This window comes from Eumetopias jubatus, unplaced genomic scaffold, assembly GCF_037043125.1.
Source record: "Eumetopias jubatus isolate StellerSeaLion01/CBP00866 unplaced genomic scaffold, mEumJub1_p1.0 scaffold_17, whole genome shotgun sequence".
In the NCBI taxonomy this organism is placed as follows: Eukaryota; Metazoa; Chordata; class Mammalia; order Carnivora; family Otariidae; genus Eumetopias; species Eumetopias jubatus.
Genome location: NW_028274823.1, coordinates 7,678,414 through 7,697,027, shown reverse-complemented (window position 1 = coordinate 7,697,027; position 18,614 = coordinate 7,678,414). Strand labels below are relative to the sequence as shown.

The 18,614-nt window shown below is 59.6% G+C and overlaps 1 protein-coding gene across 4 annotated transcripts in view; it reads right to left on the bottom strand.

Moving 5' to 3' along the window:
• CTBP2 (C-terminal binding protein 2) overlaps positions 1-18,614 on the bottom strand; it is a 156,553-nt gene that overhangs the window by 7,081 nt on the left and 130,858 nt on the right. For all 4 annotated transcript variants that reach the window (XM_028119972.2, XM_088019973.1, XM_088019972.1 and 1 more), the window contains 3 exons: positions 6,046-6,200; positions 5,630-5,774; positions 989-1,195 (listed from right to left, as the gene is read on the bottom strand). In XM_028119972.2, coding sequence (XP_027975773.1) covers positions 989-1,195; positions 5,630-5,774; positions 6,046-6,200 — 507 coding nt within the window. The remainder of the gene's footprint in view (positions 1-988; positions 1,196-5,629; positions 5,775-6,045; positions 6,201-18,614) is intronic.

Genomic DNA, 18,614 nt, shown 5'->3' with positions numbered 1-18,614 from the left:
CGGTCCTCACACAACGCACCCGCGTTGCCTATGGTCACTTGTACCGTCCGCTCAAGAAAAAGTAAAGAGGACTCCTTTGTAAATCGTTTAGAGGAATGCCTTCGAGAGTGTGATCATCCCTGACACCTGCGTTCTTGAACTCACCCTGGGGAGTTAGATGCGCCCTCCCCGAAGAAACCCAGCTCCCTCTACCTTGTTCAGGCTGGCACCCAGAGGCCATCCCAGGCGTCCTGACCCTTGGTTTTCTGGAAACAGCTCTAAGGGTCGAGCGACAGCTTGGGGTCACGCCCTTCCTGAGGTACAGAGTGGGACACCCAAGCAGAGAGGTCAGTGAATTTCCTCAAGGTCATGGAATGGCCGAGTGGCGGGGCTGAGACTCAGCAGTAAAGCAAGCCCCCCTTTGTGCAGCGCGGGGCCCACCTGAGCCCCTGTGCTGTCAACGTCATCAGGCTGCTTTCCGTCACAGCTCACCTTGTCCTTGGTGACCCGCCCAGGACGCTCATAGGGCCGCCAGCCCAAGTGGGCTTTCTAAACTGATGACCTGACCATGCCACCTTCTGGCTCAAAATCCTTCAGGGACTCCCTGCTGCCACCTTGGCCGGACATTTGAGGGTCTCCAGGGGCTGGGCCTTGATCATGGCCCAGATCTCGGCTCAGACACCAGCCCCCATTCGAGCCCCAAGCCTGCTGGTTTCTCCACAAGGCACCTCCAGCAGCCCCTACCCGGGGCATTCGGCGGGCACACAGCCCCTCCTGTTGCCCAGCGGCAGAGACTGTCCCCTGTGCTGCATGCTCCCCACCCAGCCCTGCAGACCCACCTCCCAGGGGGTGCAGTTGCCTCGTCAGCCTCTGGCTCCCCCAGCAGACAGGGAAGGCCAGCTCCCAGGGGACCGGCCGTTCCCGGGCTCTTCCTCGCTGGGGTGGGGGGGGGGTGGGGTCCCCGTGCCAGCACCGGTGGGTGGGGGGCGGGCTGGGCAGCTGCACCTACCGAAGCCGATGAGGCCCAGTGTTTCCCCGCGGATGCGGGCTGCTCCCGAGGCCACCTCCCGGATCTGCTCGACGCTCTGGACCCGCGTGCCTTCCCGCAGCGCCTGGTAGAGCCACGTGTTCCGCCGGTACAAGTTGAGGATGTGGCAGATGGTGGAGTCGGCCGTCTCTTCCACGGCTGCGGACGGGATGTTGCACACGGCGATGCCTGGGGAGGACAGGGCCCGGACCCCGGGTGAGGACCCCTGACTCTGGGGCGGAGCTCCGGGGCTCCCCGAGCGCCCAGCTGAGGGGTGGGGAGGCGGAGCTGGCCCTTCAGCCACGGACTCGGCGTGTGGTCCCATCAGGTCAGGCTCTGAGGTCTGCCCGTCACCTGGGAGACACGGACTCTTGGGCTCTGATGCTCAGGGGCCTCCAGCCCCCACACATCCATCCCAGGCTCACCGTATCCCCAGGCCCCCACTCACACCATGTCCCGCCCACCCTTTGCTTCTGGACCCTGTGTTCCCAGGAAGCGAGCAGTCGGCAGCTGGAGGGGTGAACAGCCAAGAGGCTGGAAACCTGCCCCGCGTCCGCCGTGGACAGCAGGAAACCAGGGTGCAGAGACCGCCCCCCCACTCCGAGGGTCGTGTCCAGAAGACCAGACTCCTCACAGCGAACCCTCTGGACCTTCCTCCTGGAGCTGGGCGGAGGGCACGGAGACTGGCTTCTTGTTTACGGTATTTTAAGTCTCTTGTGATGAACATATCAACAGTTGTTTTGGTAAAAGGGCAAGATGGAAGAATTAGGAACCAACACCTCCCCGTCAACACGGGCCCGGGTGAGGCCAGGACGGAGCGGATGCCGGAATTCAGCCCCACGCCCATTCAGTGGGTCCTGCCCACGGTCCTGCTCGGGCAGAAAGAGCACCGAGCGGTCGGAGCGCCTGCCCTGCTTTCTGAAAGAGCATTTAGGGCTGGGGGCAGCTGGTGAGGGCGGGCCCCCAGGCTCTGGGGCCAAAGGGGCTGCTGGAAGAACCACCCCATGTCTCCAGCAGGCAGAGCTAGGCACTGACCTTCCTTGGTAGGAGGGTGTTTGGGGGAAGAACGCAAATGTCTGCCAGATGTGGGAGGGGCGCAGAGGGCCTGGCTCGGCTGTGGCAGAGAACAGGGGCCTGTGGAGGGGGCTGTCAGGCAAGCAGCTTTCTGAGGGACATAAGTATCCAGGCACCAGTCAGACGAGCTCAGAAAACCACCCTTTAATCCCAGGTTTGGGACCCAAGGAACACAGGGGGCAGGGCCTCCAAGAAGGCAGCCCTGCCTTTCTCTACCTTCTCAAGCTCGGCAGTGGCGACAAGAGCACCAGAGCCACTGTGGCTCACTGGAGGGAACGCAGGACTCCCTGTGCTGAGCACCCCCCTTCTAGTAGCTGTGTGACCACCCCACAAGGGCTGCCCTGAGGTCCAGGGTCTCGATGACCCCCTCAGGAGGACAGAACAGCTCAGAGGGAAAGCCCCCATGAGCACATCGTCCCACCTGGTCCCAGCTGGTCCCAGCCACCTGCCGGGGGACAAAGTGTCCGACAGATCTAGGCTGCCGAAATTTCCATGAGCTGGAAGTCAGTTCTGCAAACAGCCACAATGGAGCCTGCTCCATGTGAAAGAGGCCAGCCTAGAATTTGGGCTGCGCCAGAAGCCAGGGTTTTCTGATGGTTTCCGATCCTCTGAGGAACCGGAGGTGTTCTGGCCAGAGCCCAGCAGGAGGGTCCGGCAGTGGACCCTCGGCCACTACCCAGCCAACCACCCAGGCCTGGGACCGGCTGTGCCCTGGGAGCCAAGATCGGAGGGGGTGCACTGGAGGAGGGGGTCCCCACGTGTGTCCGTGTGACACAGAGCATCGCATCCGCCCACCCCAGGGGTGGGGGGTGCAAAGGGACACTGCTCAGGCTGCACCCCTGAACTCTGACATGTTAGCTGCTCGGCTGCAGAGCCTGAAAGGGGCCCGAGACCGAAACCTGGAGGAGGGGCTGCTGGAAGCACCGGGGACCGTCCTTGCCCCAAGGGCAATGGCACCTTCTTCTGAAACCCCAAAGCCCTGACGACCCTCCTGCTGTGGGATTCTTTCTAAACCATTCTTGAGGTCATGGTCTGCATCAGGGCAATCCCCTAAAGGTCATGATGAGAAGTTTCTAGCACCCGCAGGGCAAGAGTCGCAGCGCCGCCTCACCCCAAGGCCTGAGCCCTGTGGCTGAGCTGCTTTTCCCGTCAGTGGTTTCACTCTTTGCTGTTACCCCTTCTGAACTGGAAGCCAGATAAAGGAGTTTGCTAGAGAGGCTCACAAGGTGAGAGGCCTCCAGCAACCTCCCACCTCCCCCGGCTTCCCCCTGGCTCCCTCGTTCTTGGGGAGACACTGCACAGGCTGAATCCCTCTAACTCCTCCAGGCAGGTGACACAGCTGTTTCCCGAGCTCGCCCTGCTCTCAACCCCAAGCAGCGACTCTGGCCCGCCATCTTCATGCCAAGGCTCCTGTCCTCCCAGGAAGGCCACGCTGCAAGCCCCAGACACAAGCAGCACCTACAGCCACTGTTCTCCTTTGCATGAAGTCTGGGGACAGAACCATCTGCGGAGTGCACTCTGGAGACAGGACAGAGGCCCATTTTCCTTCTCCAAATTCCACATGCCCCAGGGTCAATGGAAACTGAGTGGAACGGAAGCTGACGTCGTTTCCGTTGTTCAAAACGGCAGGCCCCTGGGAACAGGATCTCCTCCGCCCGGGCCCCCTCACCAAGGGCAGCCGTGCAGCTGGGGGAGCGGGGCACCTTTGGTTTTAGGGAAACGAGGTCCCCCCCCTCCTGGCCCAGGCCAGCTGTGTGGGGAGCTTCTGCAAATGGAGGGATGGCAAGTTTTGCTTGGGAGACCTTGCCATCTCTCCCTGGAAAGAAGTTCCCTGGTTCCCATCAAGGAAACTCAACATGAACACCTCACCCGAGCCTGGGCTGCAAGGGGTGGACACACAGAGATGAGGAGGCGGGTGAAGGGACGCATTTGAGGACCGCCCCTCCTGCCCCCCTCTCAGTGTGTTAAAACTATATTCTCCATCGCTGTTTGAACCTGGGATTTCAGCTCTACCAAGAGCACAAAGAACATTTGTTTTCAAACAAAAATATTCTTGTTGGTGCCCAGGAAAGATGGAAAATTGGAGGTAATGCTAGACATGCTTCTGAGGACCCCTATCTACCCAAGTTTCTTTGTTGCAACCAAGATGGGCTCAGCAGGACCCTGAGGCCAGAAGCAAGCGCTCAGGGCAGACGCAGGAAGCCATCACTTCCCCCAGACCCCGTAACAGAGTCTGGGTTCTGATGCCGCCCCTTTTCCTCTTGTATAGGGTCGATCTTCCAAGGCACTTGCCACCCAGCCCCTCACTTCCAGGATGGGGGAGGGGAAGAAGGCATCTTGTTGGGGAATGACCATCTCTTGCCTCTTCCTTTGGGGTTCACCTGTGGGGCGATCCCACCTGCCGTATCCACACGCTCAGAGCGCCCTGGACCACCATGAAGCACCACCAGACTCAGCACCGGCCAGGCTCCCTCTACCCGGCACCTGCCCCCAATTCAAGTGAGGGAACTAAGCACTCGAAGAAACCATGGACCTTTACTCAAAACCCCAGGCTAGGAACTTGGAGGAGGAAGCGGAGGCCAGGTCCTGAGGCCGTGGCGCGCACGCTTAGGTAGGACGCTGGCTCAGCTCACCGTGCCGGGCATGGCACGCACGCAGCCCGTCCCTGGAGCGCTGGGGCCCACAGGGTCCTCGGTGGGGGCGGGGAGGGAGATGGCCCACTGGCCCACAGACAGCCCACCAGGGCCTCAGCACAGCCAAAGGCTGGGGGACTGTAGAGGCCTGAGTTCCTAGATACCCGCTAGCAGCCCTGGGGCTTTGGGGCACCCCAGTACCCAGGTGGAGCACGGGCCCACGCACCCAGGAGCCGATCTGGCACATCGAACACACAGATCAAGGACAGTGAGCACAGGAGCTCATTTTGAAGGACCTTGGGCCCTCACAGAGCGAGGAGGCCAGCTCAGGGTCGCCTGCCATCAATGCTCTGTGGACACTCCTCACACATGGAATCCACAGGTGCTGGGAAGGGGGGGGCTGTGGGGTGGGCACAGTGCCATGGCCCTACCTCTGGGCAACTGCCTGTGGGTGTCCATCTACTGCCCCTGCTTTTCTCTGGAACCCCTGCCCCTCTGACAAGGGCTGGGCAGGAGGTGCTGGGCTTTGGTCCACCCCGTTGGCACTGACCTGGGCAGGTTTCTGGGTGGACAGCGGCCCTTGGGAGAACGGCTCCATGCTGGGACTGGAGGTTCCCTAGAAATGCCCGACGCCCCCACTTCCCGAGCCCTGAGCTGTGCACCCAGCACCGGCATTCCCAGGTGGTGGGTCCTGACTGGCCAGCACTGACCTGTGGCCACTCACAGGGTCCCCTCTGCAGGGACGGGCCCCTGGCTCGTGGGGCTTCAGGTTCTTCCCAAGTGAGACAGCCCGGTCCGGCCGGCACAGGCACCGCGGCGGGGGCTCGGGGCCCGGCAGGCATACTCCTGCCTGCGTATGTGGAGCTGTGCCCACCTCGGCCCCCCGCACAGCCGCCCCGCGGCCCTGCGCACTCACCGAGCTCACCAGCAGCCTTGATGTCAACGTTGTCATAGCCGCTGCCTATCCGCACGATCACTCTCAGGGCCTTGAACTTCTCCAGGTCCTCCCTGGTGAGGGTAATGGTGTGGTACATCATGGCGCCAACGGCTTCATTTAGAACCTGTGATGGGGTGAGCAGAGCAAGGCTGGAGCCCTCGCCCCAGCCCCATCACCCCTGCACCCGCTGCAGAGGACGCAGGGTGGGCATGACCGCTCCCCCAGGCGAGTGGCCCGTGGTTGCGCTTCGGGGTCTGCCTGTGACTCTGGGTGATGGGGGGGGCGGAGCGGAGGGTGAGAGGGTGCAGCCCGGGGAGACCTGAGGGACCCCTTGCTGAATGGCAGCCACCTGACCTGGGGTGACCCCGGCCTCGGGGTGGGGGGTGGGGGCCCACCTTCTCGTGGATCTCCTGAGTGGACTGTGCGTCACAGAAGGCCACAGTGGCCAGGTCCTTCAGGATTGGCATCTCCACGGTGCAGTCTCTGCCATCGAGCAGCGCCACCAGGGGGCGGGGGTGCAGGGGGCCGTTCATGATCTGGGGGCGGATGCCTGTGAGGATGGGAGGGTGATTTGGTGGGCGGGCATGGTGGCCTGTCCCACACTGGGGGACAGTGCTCCCCCTTACCCACATCCATCAGGTCTGCGGGACCCCAGAGCTCCCTCCCTACTCCCTGAGCGGACCACGAACCCACGAGGCCGCCCAGGCTCCCCTGGGCTCAAACACCACAGGCTCCTTTGGAGTCGTGGGGGAAGATTCTGGGGCAAGCCAAGGAGACCCAGGGGGAACATCTGTCTGGGTGGACGTCTGAGGGGGACCTGGGTCTCAGTGAGCAATCTCAAGTGTAGCGAACAGGAACCACCGCAGAGCTAACTCCATCGCCACGTGGAACTTGGGCCAAGGAATCTGTTTAAGACACACCAGCCTCGGGCACCTGCTGCCAGTATGAGCCGGGCCCACAAGGGGGCTCCCCCTCCCACTCCAGCACCTTCCAAACAAACACGAGGGGGTACAAAATGAAACCAGAGGGACAGGTCATGGCTCTCGTACCCCACGGGAGCGTCCTGGAGAAACAGGCACCCTGGGCTCAGCTCAGGGCCCCTCTTGACCTGGCCCGGTGGTGGGGAGGTGTGTGTGAAGGCCAGCAGCCCGCTGGGGACTTGGGAGAGCAAACAGAATCTGCCCAAGGGCCGCAGAGCGAGGCGCACTCCTCAGGTACCAGGACCAGTCAGAGCGGTCCTGGGTCCTGGCGCTGCCCAGAGACAAAGGACACTTGTCCCCACAGCTTGGGGCGGGGGGCGGTGAAGGGAGCACAGAGCAGGGGCAGTCCTCCCTGCATGCTGCTCCGTGCAGACCAGCACGGCTGCTTACGGGAGGCTCAAGGGGGCGGCAGGGACGCCCCCAACCCACAGAACAGAGCGGGGGCGCGTGCCCTGGGCCACATGGCCACACGAGGTGCACGCACCAGGCTGCCTGCAGAAGCCTGGCAAAATCCATATGCTGGCAAGTCTTGGTGTCTCCAGAGGGACCGTGGCCCCAAGATGGTGCCATTTTCTCGACTGATCTGATGCGTAGTGTCCCAGGCTACAAGTCAAAGCGAGAGAGCTTTCCGTGCATCTTATGCTTTCAGAGGTCAGGATGAACTCTGACAGGGGCCGCTGCACCGAGGCCAGGCTCCGTCTGTTTTGCTTCCTTCTTCCTGTACAGAATCTACTTGTCCTTGCCGCTGGTGGCTGCCTGGCCCACTGGCCTTCGTGTGACCACAAGGCATCGGGTAGAGGCTCCGGCCAACAAAAGCAGGACCCGTCTGCCCAGGCTGCACTCAGCTGCGTGCTCTCCCGAAGGGCTCGTCCCCTGGCAGCCCTGCCATGGCCATCGGGGTGTGGGGGCCCCAGACCCATGAAGCCCCCATGTGACCGCCAGGGCTCATCACGCAGCGACACGCTTGTGTAAGAAGCGGAGAGAAATCCCCACCTGGAGCTGTGTCTGGGTTCCCACTAGCACTGGACGTGGAGGTGGGGAGGGTGTCCCCGTGGTGCCCACACAGCCCCTGCACAGTGGCCTCTGCCCTGGGATGGCACTCCCACGCCACAGCTGCTCAGCTCGGGACAATCACCTCTTTGAACGAGGAGCCGAGGAAAGGCTTTTGTCCTGGCCTCACACTGGGCCAGGGCGCAGGTTTCCTCGGGGCAGCTCCATCCTGAGCTGGGACTCACGAGGGATCAGTCCCTCCCAGCCTCTGAGTGGCAACAAAACCACTGCTGAACCCAGAGCCTGGATCCCCAAAGCAGGACGTCCAAGTGAAGTCGAGCCCCCAACATCCACTGTACCAGGTGGGAAAATGGGGGCTCCAAGGCTGTTTGCCGGGGGGCTGGTGAGGCCTCTGCTAGTGTTCTTTTGGCCTAACTAGCAGGTGGGCTCCACAAGGGGTCAAGGTGGGTGTGTGTGAATGGAGAGACTTCCCCAAAGACCAAGGGTGCTGTTGAGTCAGGAACCCTGGAGACCAACCGCCTTTTACCCCTGAACTCTGCAGAGGGAAGTGAGGGGCAGTAATTCACATGGTGGCCTATATAGCCTCTCATTTCATTCTCATCCCTTTTAATAGATGAGGACCCTGAGGCACAGAGTGTTAAGTGCCCCCTGGAGTAGGCAGCTGAAGGGGGGGGCAACCTGATGTGCACACATTAAAGCTCCTACCTCTGCCCTTCCCTTTGGCCAAGAAAAGGGTGAGACTTTGACCGAATCCCAAAGGGCCCGTCTTCTTCCACCAGATTCTGCCCTATTCCCACAGCTGCTGCCAAGCCCAGGGCGGGCTCCCATGGGACTGGTGGTCTTGGACTATGGGGGCAGATTTACCCACCTGCCCCAGGCTGTCCCTCCTACAGGGTACAGAACATCCTGACTTGACTCCAAAGGTGCTGGCAAGAGTGTTAATCAGACAGTGTTTGCAGAGTTCATTGATCGTGGTAAGAAATCCAACTTGTTAATTAAAAAGCAACCACAGAGGAAAATGACGGGCAGGCATAAGACAGGCATCTAGAGTCATCCAAGACATCTGGAGAGGCTGAGGGGCCTCATCACAAGATGTCCATCCACAGCATCAGTGCATGGATCCCGTTACCTGGGCAACAAGCTCCAGGTTGCCTAGCGATCGCCCCCCTCCCTGGCTTGGGTCGCCTCCTCTTTGGCGAAACCCACACCCTTTGCCCTCGTTCAGGCTGGGCATGCAGAATGCAGCTGAGGCTCGTCCGTGAGAGCCAAGGGCTCCCAGATGAGGCCCTGGGCTGAGATACGGGCTGCAAGCCGTGTACGGGAAAGCAGGAAGGGGAGAGGCACAGGGGGTTCTGCTGGGGATGCATGCTGAGCGGAGACAGCAGTGGTGAGATTCCCGTGTGTCCTGCACGAGGTGTAGGGGGCCGCACGAAACCCCAGTACTGAGGATGAGACAAAGCTCAGCCAAGGCATCGCCGAGGTTCGCTTCTTTTGACAAAGGGACTGCACCATACATGCCCCTCAGTCCCAGAAGGCTCGCCTACCTGCACACCAGAGAATCCAGCAGAATTCAAGCCACACCCCGCCCAGCACCTGCTGTCCCTACAGTCTTGCAGAAGTTGGGGCAGAGGTCCCCACAAGACCCCAGGAAACGCCAGTGAGTTGAAGTTGTAAACAGACTTTCTATCTTGCCTCACATCAACCGATGCATCTCTCAGGGCTTCTGACAATTGGAGTCATTTTTAGTATATTAGGATGCAACCAACATGTTACTGTAAATAACCATTTAAGGGACTCTGGGAAATGGGTTACCCCAGCAGGGGCCGCCCTTAGGCCTGAAGGGAGTGTCCCATTTCCTCTGCAGCCAGGGGAATTTGGGGGAGAAAGCCAAGGCACAAATATCTTTAACAAGAACGGACTAAAAACTGAGGTCTGTGACCAAAAGCTAGGGTAGCCATCACTAGACACTGCTCAAACCCCGAGACCGACATTCAGAAGCCCATTGTGTTACTCTTATTCCCATCTTACTAGCCAGGGAGACAGAGCCAAGAGTGACCACAGACCACACCAAGGAACAACAGGGAATGACGAGAGCCACCTCACACAGCCCCAGGGACCCAAAAGAGCCCGAGGAAACACGTGCTGATGATGAGGGGCTGAGGGTCCTGGTGGCCCCCTAGTCAAAGCGACTACTCCCTTTCTGCAATCTTGCCTTCTATTTCAGGACAATTCCAGCTGCCGTTGGACACATCCACAGGGAAAAAAAAAAAAAAATCTATCAGCACGTTCCTTTCAACAACTTGTCCAGCACTGACTCTGCAGGGCAACTTCGACTCCACTGGTGTCAATTACTTGCTGGTTTCAGGCTCACCTCCGCACAAGCAGGGCCGTGTTCGCCGTCAAGGATGCAGTGCCTCAGCTCGAGGCCACCTCCCATGGCCGTCCTTGGGCCCGGTATTACTTACAGCTGGAACTGCACATAAGAAACTGTGAAATTAGACATCCAGTGGAAAACAAAGAAGACACCAGGCCGCGCTGCTGGAGTTCTGCTAGGAGTGGCCGATGGTCCAGGGGAAGACGAGTCCATAGGCCCCATGGATTCCGAGGGAGGAAAGGGAGGTCCCCAGGGAGGACACCGGCAGCTCTCTGGTCAACCAACCTCAATGCCACCTTATCTGAGCAGCACCAGATTTCTCAGGAGCTGCTTCTTCCCCGGGCGACATGGGCTGACAGGGCCGCAGTCGGCCTAATGGGACAGGCGTCCCTAAGCAGAGTGACTGAGGGGGAAATGGGATGATCCTGCCACACGATGCGGCCTGTGGTGTCGGAGACCCATTTTCTGGCTTTCCTGGACGCTGTGTGAGGTTCAGCTGACATGCTTCCTACAGAACTCTGCCTTGTTTTTGAAGATCTGAGTTGGTTTCTGTTGCTTGCCAACTTAAGAACCAACCTGCTGGGGGCTTTTTTTGATTTTGCAGTTTCAAGATTTCACAAATGAAGCAGTTTTACCCCAAAGCAAAGTGGCCACAATAATCATGTTTGACCAGCAGCCAGAGGCCTCTTTTGACAACTGACCAGATTTTGCTGAAGCATCCCTACACCACAGCCCTCGAACACCTGTGCTGGGCCGGCCAGGATCAAGGGTGACAGTGATGAGTGACCGCTCCACCGGCTCAGGGTCACCCCTGTTCGCCTGGCAGGGACTAGCCAAGTATGCTGGGATGACCAAGGAGGGGAAAGGGCCTGCCAAGCAGCATGGATTCGCACCAAGATCTTCACTGCTGCTCCGGGGCCAAAGAACACGGGCTAGGCCTTGCAGGTGGGAACCCAGCTGGGAGCCTCTGGGGCCTGAAGGCAGTTGCTGGGATTCTCTGGGCCAGGCACCAGCTGTTCTGGCAGCTGACGCTGGAATTAAGTACCTGGGAAGAACCAAGTGATCCACGCAGGCCTTAGAAAGATCCGAGATAAAACGCACTGTCCTGCATGCTTAGCCAGTGGCCCCAGAGCCCATCAAATGGGTCTTCAGCTCCCAGATCTTGCAAGGTGGTCTGGAAGGCAGAAGGGGCTCCTGTCCTCATGGGCAGGCGTTTTGATGGGGAGAGAAGATGCAACCACACAGTCCCAGCGGTCCGGCGGGGGTGGGAAAGGACACTCAGGTCTGCACTTACGGCCTCTCCAGCCACGACCACTTCATGGGGATCTGATCATGTTGCCCCCGCCCCAAGAACAACTTCTCCTTAAATGCAGGTGCTCCCCAATTAAAAAGCCACTTCCTGCAACCCTGCACAAACCAACCCTCATTGGCTGGGCTCAGCAGTCCCTATTTCTACAAGGCCAGACACAGAATCAGATCTAGGGTCTGATAAGGTGCCTATTTTACAGGCTTGCATTCCCACAATCTAGAGCTGAAACCCATGACTGGAGCCAAACTGGGGGCCGGATGCGGACCTTGGGTCATAAATGAACCTGTATCTGAGACTCGGCATTCAACTTGCAGACATGTCCGCGCTGTGTGGGGGTCCAGCATCTACCCCAGTGCACGGGGTTCCAGAACCCCACCTAGGGGAGAAGGCTGTGGAGCCTTGTGTTGAGACAGGTCTCCCTTACTTGTAAATACGGTTCATCCATGTAGTAAAAACTGTTCTACATTGTCAGCCACGGGGTCTCGCCCACAAGTGTCACGCAGCTGGCTAGAGCTTGTTCAGAAGGTGGGTCTGGACAGCCAGCAAAGGCACGGTGACCGTCCCCATGTCTAGAGGCCTGCGGACAGGATCCACGCCCACGGCAGCTGCCCTTGCCTCTCACGAGAAAGAACATGGGAGAAGACGGAAGTGAGTGGCTTCAAGACAGCAACTGTAATAAAATGTGTGTTGCTAAGTGTGGCACTATTTTCAGGTTAAAAAAACACAGTTTCTGTTAAGAAACCTCATCTTTGTGTCCACGTCACTGTCTGCCTTTTCGTTGGGCAAACGTGCATTTCTCGGTGGTGTCCCCATCCTGCCCAGGCCGCGGGATGATTTTGAGAACTCGGCGATGTGCACAGATGTGACCCCCACCGCGAAAGGAGAACCCGACATTTTCTCAGGGGGTCTCTCCTTTCGAGTCTCGTCTTATACCTGGACAGGCTGCTGGGGGAGGCCTGCTCGGCCCGAGGGGCGGTGACGACGCCTAAGTCAAGTCGGTTCCGGAAATCAACAGCAGCTCGTAGCTCCTGGGCTGCTCGGCGGCGCGGACTCCCAGGAGCGGGGTGCAGCCTCACTCCTTTCCAACTGCGCACCCTCAACAGGCTCTGGCACGCGGGCCTGGCTCCGGTCTCAGGGCCCGCAGAGGAATGAGAGGCTGCTGCAACCCCCAGGAGCTCCAAGGGCACAGGGAATCCGGCTAACGGAAGAGACAGCTTTTCCTCGAGCTGCTTCGCAACCAGGAACACGAGGGCCGACTGAGGAAGGCAACTTTTCTAGCATAGAAGTTAAATCAGTGCATCTCAAAATTCAGCTCAGGCTGGAACAGAGCGCCCTTATGCACCTTGGTGTGTCAACAGCGAAGAGGAGAAAGTAAAGCAAACCTGCCCCAGGAATGCAAACACGCACGCACTCTTCCCTTCCTGCACTCATGGCAGACATCACTAATGGACCTCAGCACTTTCAGCCTCCGAGTCCCCGATGATCACGATGCCCCAGCGAGCCCCCCTGCAAGGCTGGGTGCCATCTGCCTGCCAATCCCCTCTAGAAACTGGGAAAGGAAGGTGAAGGTCAGAAGAGAGCCAGGAGATGTAGGGAGGCTGCAGGGGAAGGAAGAAAAGGCCCACGACCCAGGCTCAGACCTCGGTGAGCAGCTGGACCTCCTATGCCACCCCTTCCAGGCCCGTGACTGGGGGTCTGCGACCTCCTCTGTTGCTCTAGGACCGCCCTCTGCTCTGCTGGGCTCCACGGCGGGTGCCTTGGTTTGTACCCACCTCCTTCACCATGGAGAGCCTCCGCTGTGTCCTGCACTGTTCCGGGACCACCCGGGGCCACCTGCCTCCTGTGTTGAACGCAGCCCCCTCCCAACATGACCTTGCCGCCCCCTCGCGGTGGAGGGAACTTCCCCAGCCCTGGAAATGGTCTGGCCTTGGACTTTGCTCTGAACTACGTCACGTAGCAGAACCAATGTGGCGTCGGTTCCATGGCGAGACCCCACGGGGTGGGCATTGGGCCGTCCACGCTCATGCGCCCTGCGGTGAGACACCTGGGAGGAAGGACCACTGAGCAAGCCCTGCCGGCCCAGCTGACGGGGGGTCGGGTGGGGGGCACTGCAGACTGTCCTGCCACAGCCGAGCACAGAGCTTCTGCGAGCCAGGAGGCCCCAGATTCAACTCTGAGCATCGTGAGTGAACTGATGTGCTCACGAGGGCAAGGCCGGGTGTGTGAGGGTGTGAGCCCTGCGACCTGACAAAGATAGCAGCATGGACATGACCCATGCCGAGGCTGCAGAAACCCCTGGAAGCTGGTCCCCAGGCCTTGCCAGGACGGATTGTCTGTTTTTTAAGATCCAGAAGACTTGTGCAGGGTCGGCGCCCCAAACTGGGCTGAGCTGTGGGCATGTCAGTCATGGGGTTCATAATCACAGGCGCCCCTGTCGGAGGGCCAGGGCGCCTTTATCGTCCCCCAGGGAAGGACCAGACTGCTCCGCCCCCAGCAGACTCAGAGGGGCCCTCCCCGAGGCCCGGCCACCGGAAGTGGAGACCCTGGTGTGGCCTTTTTAAAAAGAGCATTCCTGTCTTTTCACTTTCTGGATGAGCCCCCAGCTCTTGGACTTCCTTGGCACACCCTAGAACCCCCACCTGATGCTAATAAGCCTTATGGTCGGGGCCCTAGGAGCCTTGTGCCAGGTTGCGCCCCCTGTCTGGAAGGAAGCTGTTCAACCTTTCACTCCACGGGCACCGGGGCCCGGAAGGCGAGAGGGTGCAGGCGGCGCCTGGTGGGCGAGCAGCAGCCTGCGGGCAGTGCGTGGGCCCAGCTGCCCTGAGCTCCGCAGTGTCCCTGCACCGTGCCATTGAGGACCTTGCCCGGCAGAAAATTACTTAACTCAAACATGAGCAAGGACTAGCCCCAGGCCAGGTGCTGGAAAAACAGCAGGAATCAGGAACAAAACAGAACCTGGCTTAAAAATGCCACTGGGGAATAAAAAGGAGTGAAGTACTTTCCAAGATAAGAAAGTGGCCACGCCATCCCGTGCGGACCCCCGGCCACTCCAGGCGCTGCCCCAAGTCCCTCTAGGGACAAGTGGCACGACCGGGTAGGAAGAGAGCTCAGCGCAGACACCGTGCCCTGGGAGCACCTGCACCCCGGATGCAGTCGGGCCCCCCGAGGCCGTGTTCTTCCACCGGGCTGTGAACACACATCAGCCCCGCCTCGCACACGGCACTGGGCTGACTGGTACGGGCCTGAGTTCTCTCTCAATAAAGCGAGTGTGGGGAGACCCGGCCTCACCAGGCCCTCTGAGCTGCTGGGGGTGACCCCCACTAAGGGGACTGCTCACAGGGCTGGCTGTGTGCCATGGAGGGGCCAGGTTTTAAGCCACTCCTCAGCTCTGATTTTAGTGTTCTCTCCAGTTGGCCGGAGGTTCACCCGAGAGGTGGCCTCAGGATAAGGAGATTAGCTTCTTAAATAAAACAGGGATCTTAATGAGTCATGGCCCTCGTAGTGAGGTGGCTTCAGGCCACCTCCTCTGTAGCTCAGGTCACAGCTGGCCAGAAAGCCGGCCAAGCAGGAGGCCCCCAGGAGCCTGGGCCATTGCCCCCTCCCCACCCGAGGCTTGCCGGGTGATTGCGGTCAGCCCAGTGCACACGTGTGTGCTGACTTCTGGAAGCCAAGCAGGTGTCTACACTACGTGGTTCCCACCACATCATCCAGTTCAAAGAAGAGGAGAACCTTCTGTACCTCCAGAAAGACAAGCATTCATGGTTGCTTTAACTGGTCCCTTAGAGCAACCCAGGGAAACTGAGTCAGCAGTCTGAACTATACAGTGTCCACACCACAGTGGGGGCCTTGAACAGAGAAGAGGGACAGAAACTTCTCCTTTTTCCAAGAGAGCTTCACAACAAAACCAAGAACCATTGATCGCTTGCTTGAAATCCTTCCCTTGGACAGTCACACGCGGCCCCGGGGGCTGTTTGGTAGCCCAGGTACCGCTGCCTGGCCGCACTCAATGCACCCTTTCCAGAGCCGCTCCTGGCTTTGAGGGTTTGTGCCTGTCACCCTCAGTCCCCAGGGAGCCTTGTGTTTCCGGTGAATCCCTCTGCCCTGAAGAAGCTCCTGAAACAGGTGCTTTCCACCGGGGGGTGGGCCTGAACACCACCACTTAGCGCCTCCTGACTGACCGGCCAAAAGAAGCACGGAGGAGGAAGTGCCTGCCCCAAGGTCTCGGGGAAGGGATGGGCTCAGGGCACGGAGGTTCGACCCGCTCAGGGCCACAGGGACAAGACCGGAAACCAAGCAGGCCACTGCGGGACGCATTTCCACAGCAAATCGGCCAAGGATGCCAGGTTCTGCTTCCGTTTATGGTAAAACGTGCTTCCTGTTCTGGATTTCTCCAAAGGGCAGTCTCACGTGGGTGGTCCTGGAGCGCAGGGAGGGAGGATGGGATGGAGGGAGGTGGTCTAGGCAGACACTGGGCTTGGGAACAGCCGACCCCCTAGGTTCAAGGACTCACTGGCTTCCCATCCGGGCAAGGTCACAATTCACCTCCCAACCTTCCCAGCATGCCTTGGGCACTGGCCAGAGCCACAGATCCCTGGCCCGGGCCGCATCTAATCTGATGACAGGCAGGCGATCCCAGCTTAGGAGATGGGGAGGCCTTCAAGTTCTCTTCGCCACCGCAACACTGGCCATTTGTCAATTACACATGGTCATCAAATCAAGAATCCTCACCCCTTCTCACAGCAGGGATGGACCCTTCCCTTGGGGGTCACTCTGGATTTTGTGGCCCAAGAGATGAATCTCAGCGTGGTAAGCGTCCTCCAGTATGATCTTGTGGCACCAAAAGAAGAAACACCCCTGCCCCTCCTTTGGTACCTTCCAAGCTAGGACCTTGCCCGGGGCCCACTCAAGTCCCTCTTTCTGCTGGTTGCCCCCAGAGCCTCAGACCCATGGAGACTAGAAGGATGCATCCAGACAAGTCCGAACACCGGAGAACGGTGAGCAAGCTGCAGGTGCCTGATCCCTACCCCCCGGGGCCACTCTGAGGGACACGAGGTCATTCCGCAAAGTGCCCTAAGACCCAACATACACCCATGGGCCTCGTTGATAAGAAACCTGGTCCAGAAAATGCCTGCTTGGCTCCTGACCTCTGCCCCTAAAGGCATCAACCTCTGGACATCCCAAACACATGCTTTCCAAGACCTTCCTGACAGGAAGCAACCTACTGGTGACCTCCCCACAGATCCCAGCTGCTCTGCACCTTGAGTCCACGGACCTCTGGCATCACAGACATGCAGGCTTGGAAGGAAGAAGTGCTCCCCCCAAGGCCTTAGGGAAGGATGAGTCCAGAGGAGTGAGCTTCGACCAGCTCAGGGCCACAGTGACAAGACCAAGAGCCATGCCTGGCTGTTCAGTGTGGTGGATCTCTCACAGCCAGTCACCACCAGCCTTGGGCAGACGGGGGACAGGGGACGCGACACAGTTCTGTCACTCCTAAACGGTAACTGGAGAGATGGTCAAGCCATCAGGCCTCAAGATAGAGGACGGAGGAGAAAAGCGAGGATTCGCCGCCCAGAGCTCCCCACACAACTATTTTTCCTAGAAAATACTCTTGAGTGTGTAGGGTGTTTACCAGTTACCATATGTCTGTTTCCTTGGGCTTTCAATTAGCCTGGGGAGGGGGGGGCGTGTTCCACATCCTTTGGCAGAAGCTCTGGGCAACCTAGCCGAGCCTGGAATAGCTTTACAGAGTGGCCCCTGAGAACACCTCCTTGCTCACCTCCTGTTCCTGCGCTGAGGGTCATTCATCATTTAGCTCACTCACCGCGCCGGACAACACGCCGGCAACGTACAAAACCATCCTCACAAGTGGTATGACCCACACAAAACGGTAAACAACCCAGGCAGCACTCATAAGGTCACTGCTTCTCTACGACGTGGGCTTTGCCACCGCGAGAGCCACGTCCCAGAGGGGAGAGCAGCTACTAGGGTTCGTGTGGGTGCCAACATCAGCAGTCACCCCAAAGGCTACAAGCCAGGCACACAGTTCTCCACAGCTCAGCCTGCTCCCGAGCCGTCGGACACTGGACTCTGTGCCCCCGTCTGCCCGGAGCACCCGGCCACCAGGACGTGGGGCTGGGGAACACGGGCCTGGCTCCCGGGCCCTCCCTGGGCATCCTGCCCCAGCCTGGGGAGGGGCGGCACAGGCCCCGCTGGGTCCCCAAGGCCGAGGGGGGAGGCGCTGTCCCTGCAGGACTCCCGGTAAAGGCCCTACCTGCCGGCGGTGTGTGCGTGTGTGTGTGTGGGGGGGGGGGGAGTTTCATGTGAGTACTTCTCAAGCTCTAAAAATGTGCCTATGGCAACAACAGAAGGGGATGTTTGAGAAAAATAAAATGAAATAAAGATGAGAAAAGAAGGGATGGTTGCCAAAAGAGTCTGGCAGAGGCAAGCTTTGCACGCCTACTTGCTGGCCTGTGTGCTGTCGGCGTGTGTTACTGGCTCACGCAGGGCTGACAGGACTCCACAGGAACCCCAGGAGGCTGCGGTCAACCCACCAGAGCAGGGACTCTCCCACCCCAACCTCTCTCCAGGGGAGCACTTACGGGGGCCTGGCACCCAGCAGGGGGCTATGGCACAGTCCGGGACACGGCAAGTCAGGGACGGGGATGTAACGGGGCCAGGGAAGCCCTTGGAGGGGTGGGTCCCTGACCAGGCTGAGGACACCCCGCACTCTTTTTTGGTGCCTGGAAGGGCCTTTCCTTCCAAAGGCCAGGCAGCAGCAGCAAGCAGCAAGGCAGGTGCTCAGGCGCCCCGTGACCGCAGAACAGCCGTGAACGGTGCTGCCCCTACAGGCCTGCAGCCCCCGCGTGCCGGGCAGCCCGGTGTTTCCTGCTCACCGCATCGGCTGCTGCTTCCCTCCCGGACTCCGTCGGTGCCCCTGAGGAGCAGACACCGTGCTTTCCTCCTGAAAGGCCCCTGCAAGAGCCTGGCGGACCCAGGCTTATTCTTCTGACCACACTGCCCAGGCCCTGTGCCCATGAAAACAAAACAGTGCCCTGTTTCTTAGCTACGACAGCCACCAAGGCTGGGATGGGAGATGGGAGAAGCCCAAGGCTTTCAGCTAACTCTGTTTTTCATGTGGCCCTAAAACCAAAAAGAAAAGTGATGCTAAAGACCCTGTAACGGGCTTGCTATCTGGCTGCCCTCGGGCCCCAGAGTGGCCGGGAAGCTGATTTTTCCCAAGCACAACAGCTGGTGGGATATCCCTTCCCTGCTCTTCTCCTCTGTAACTTC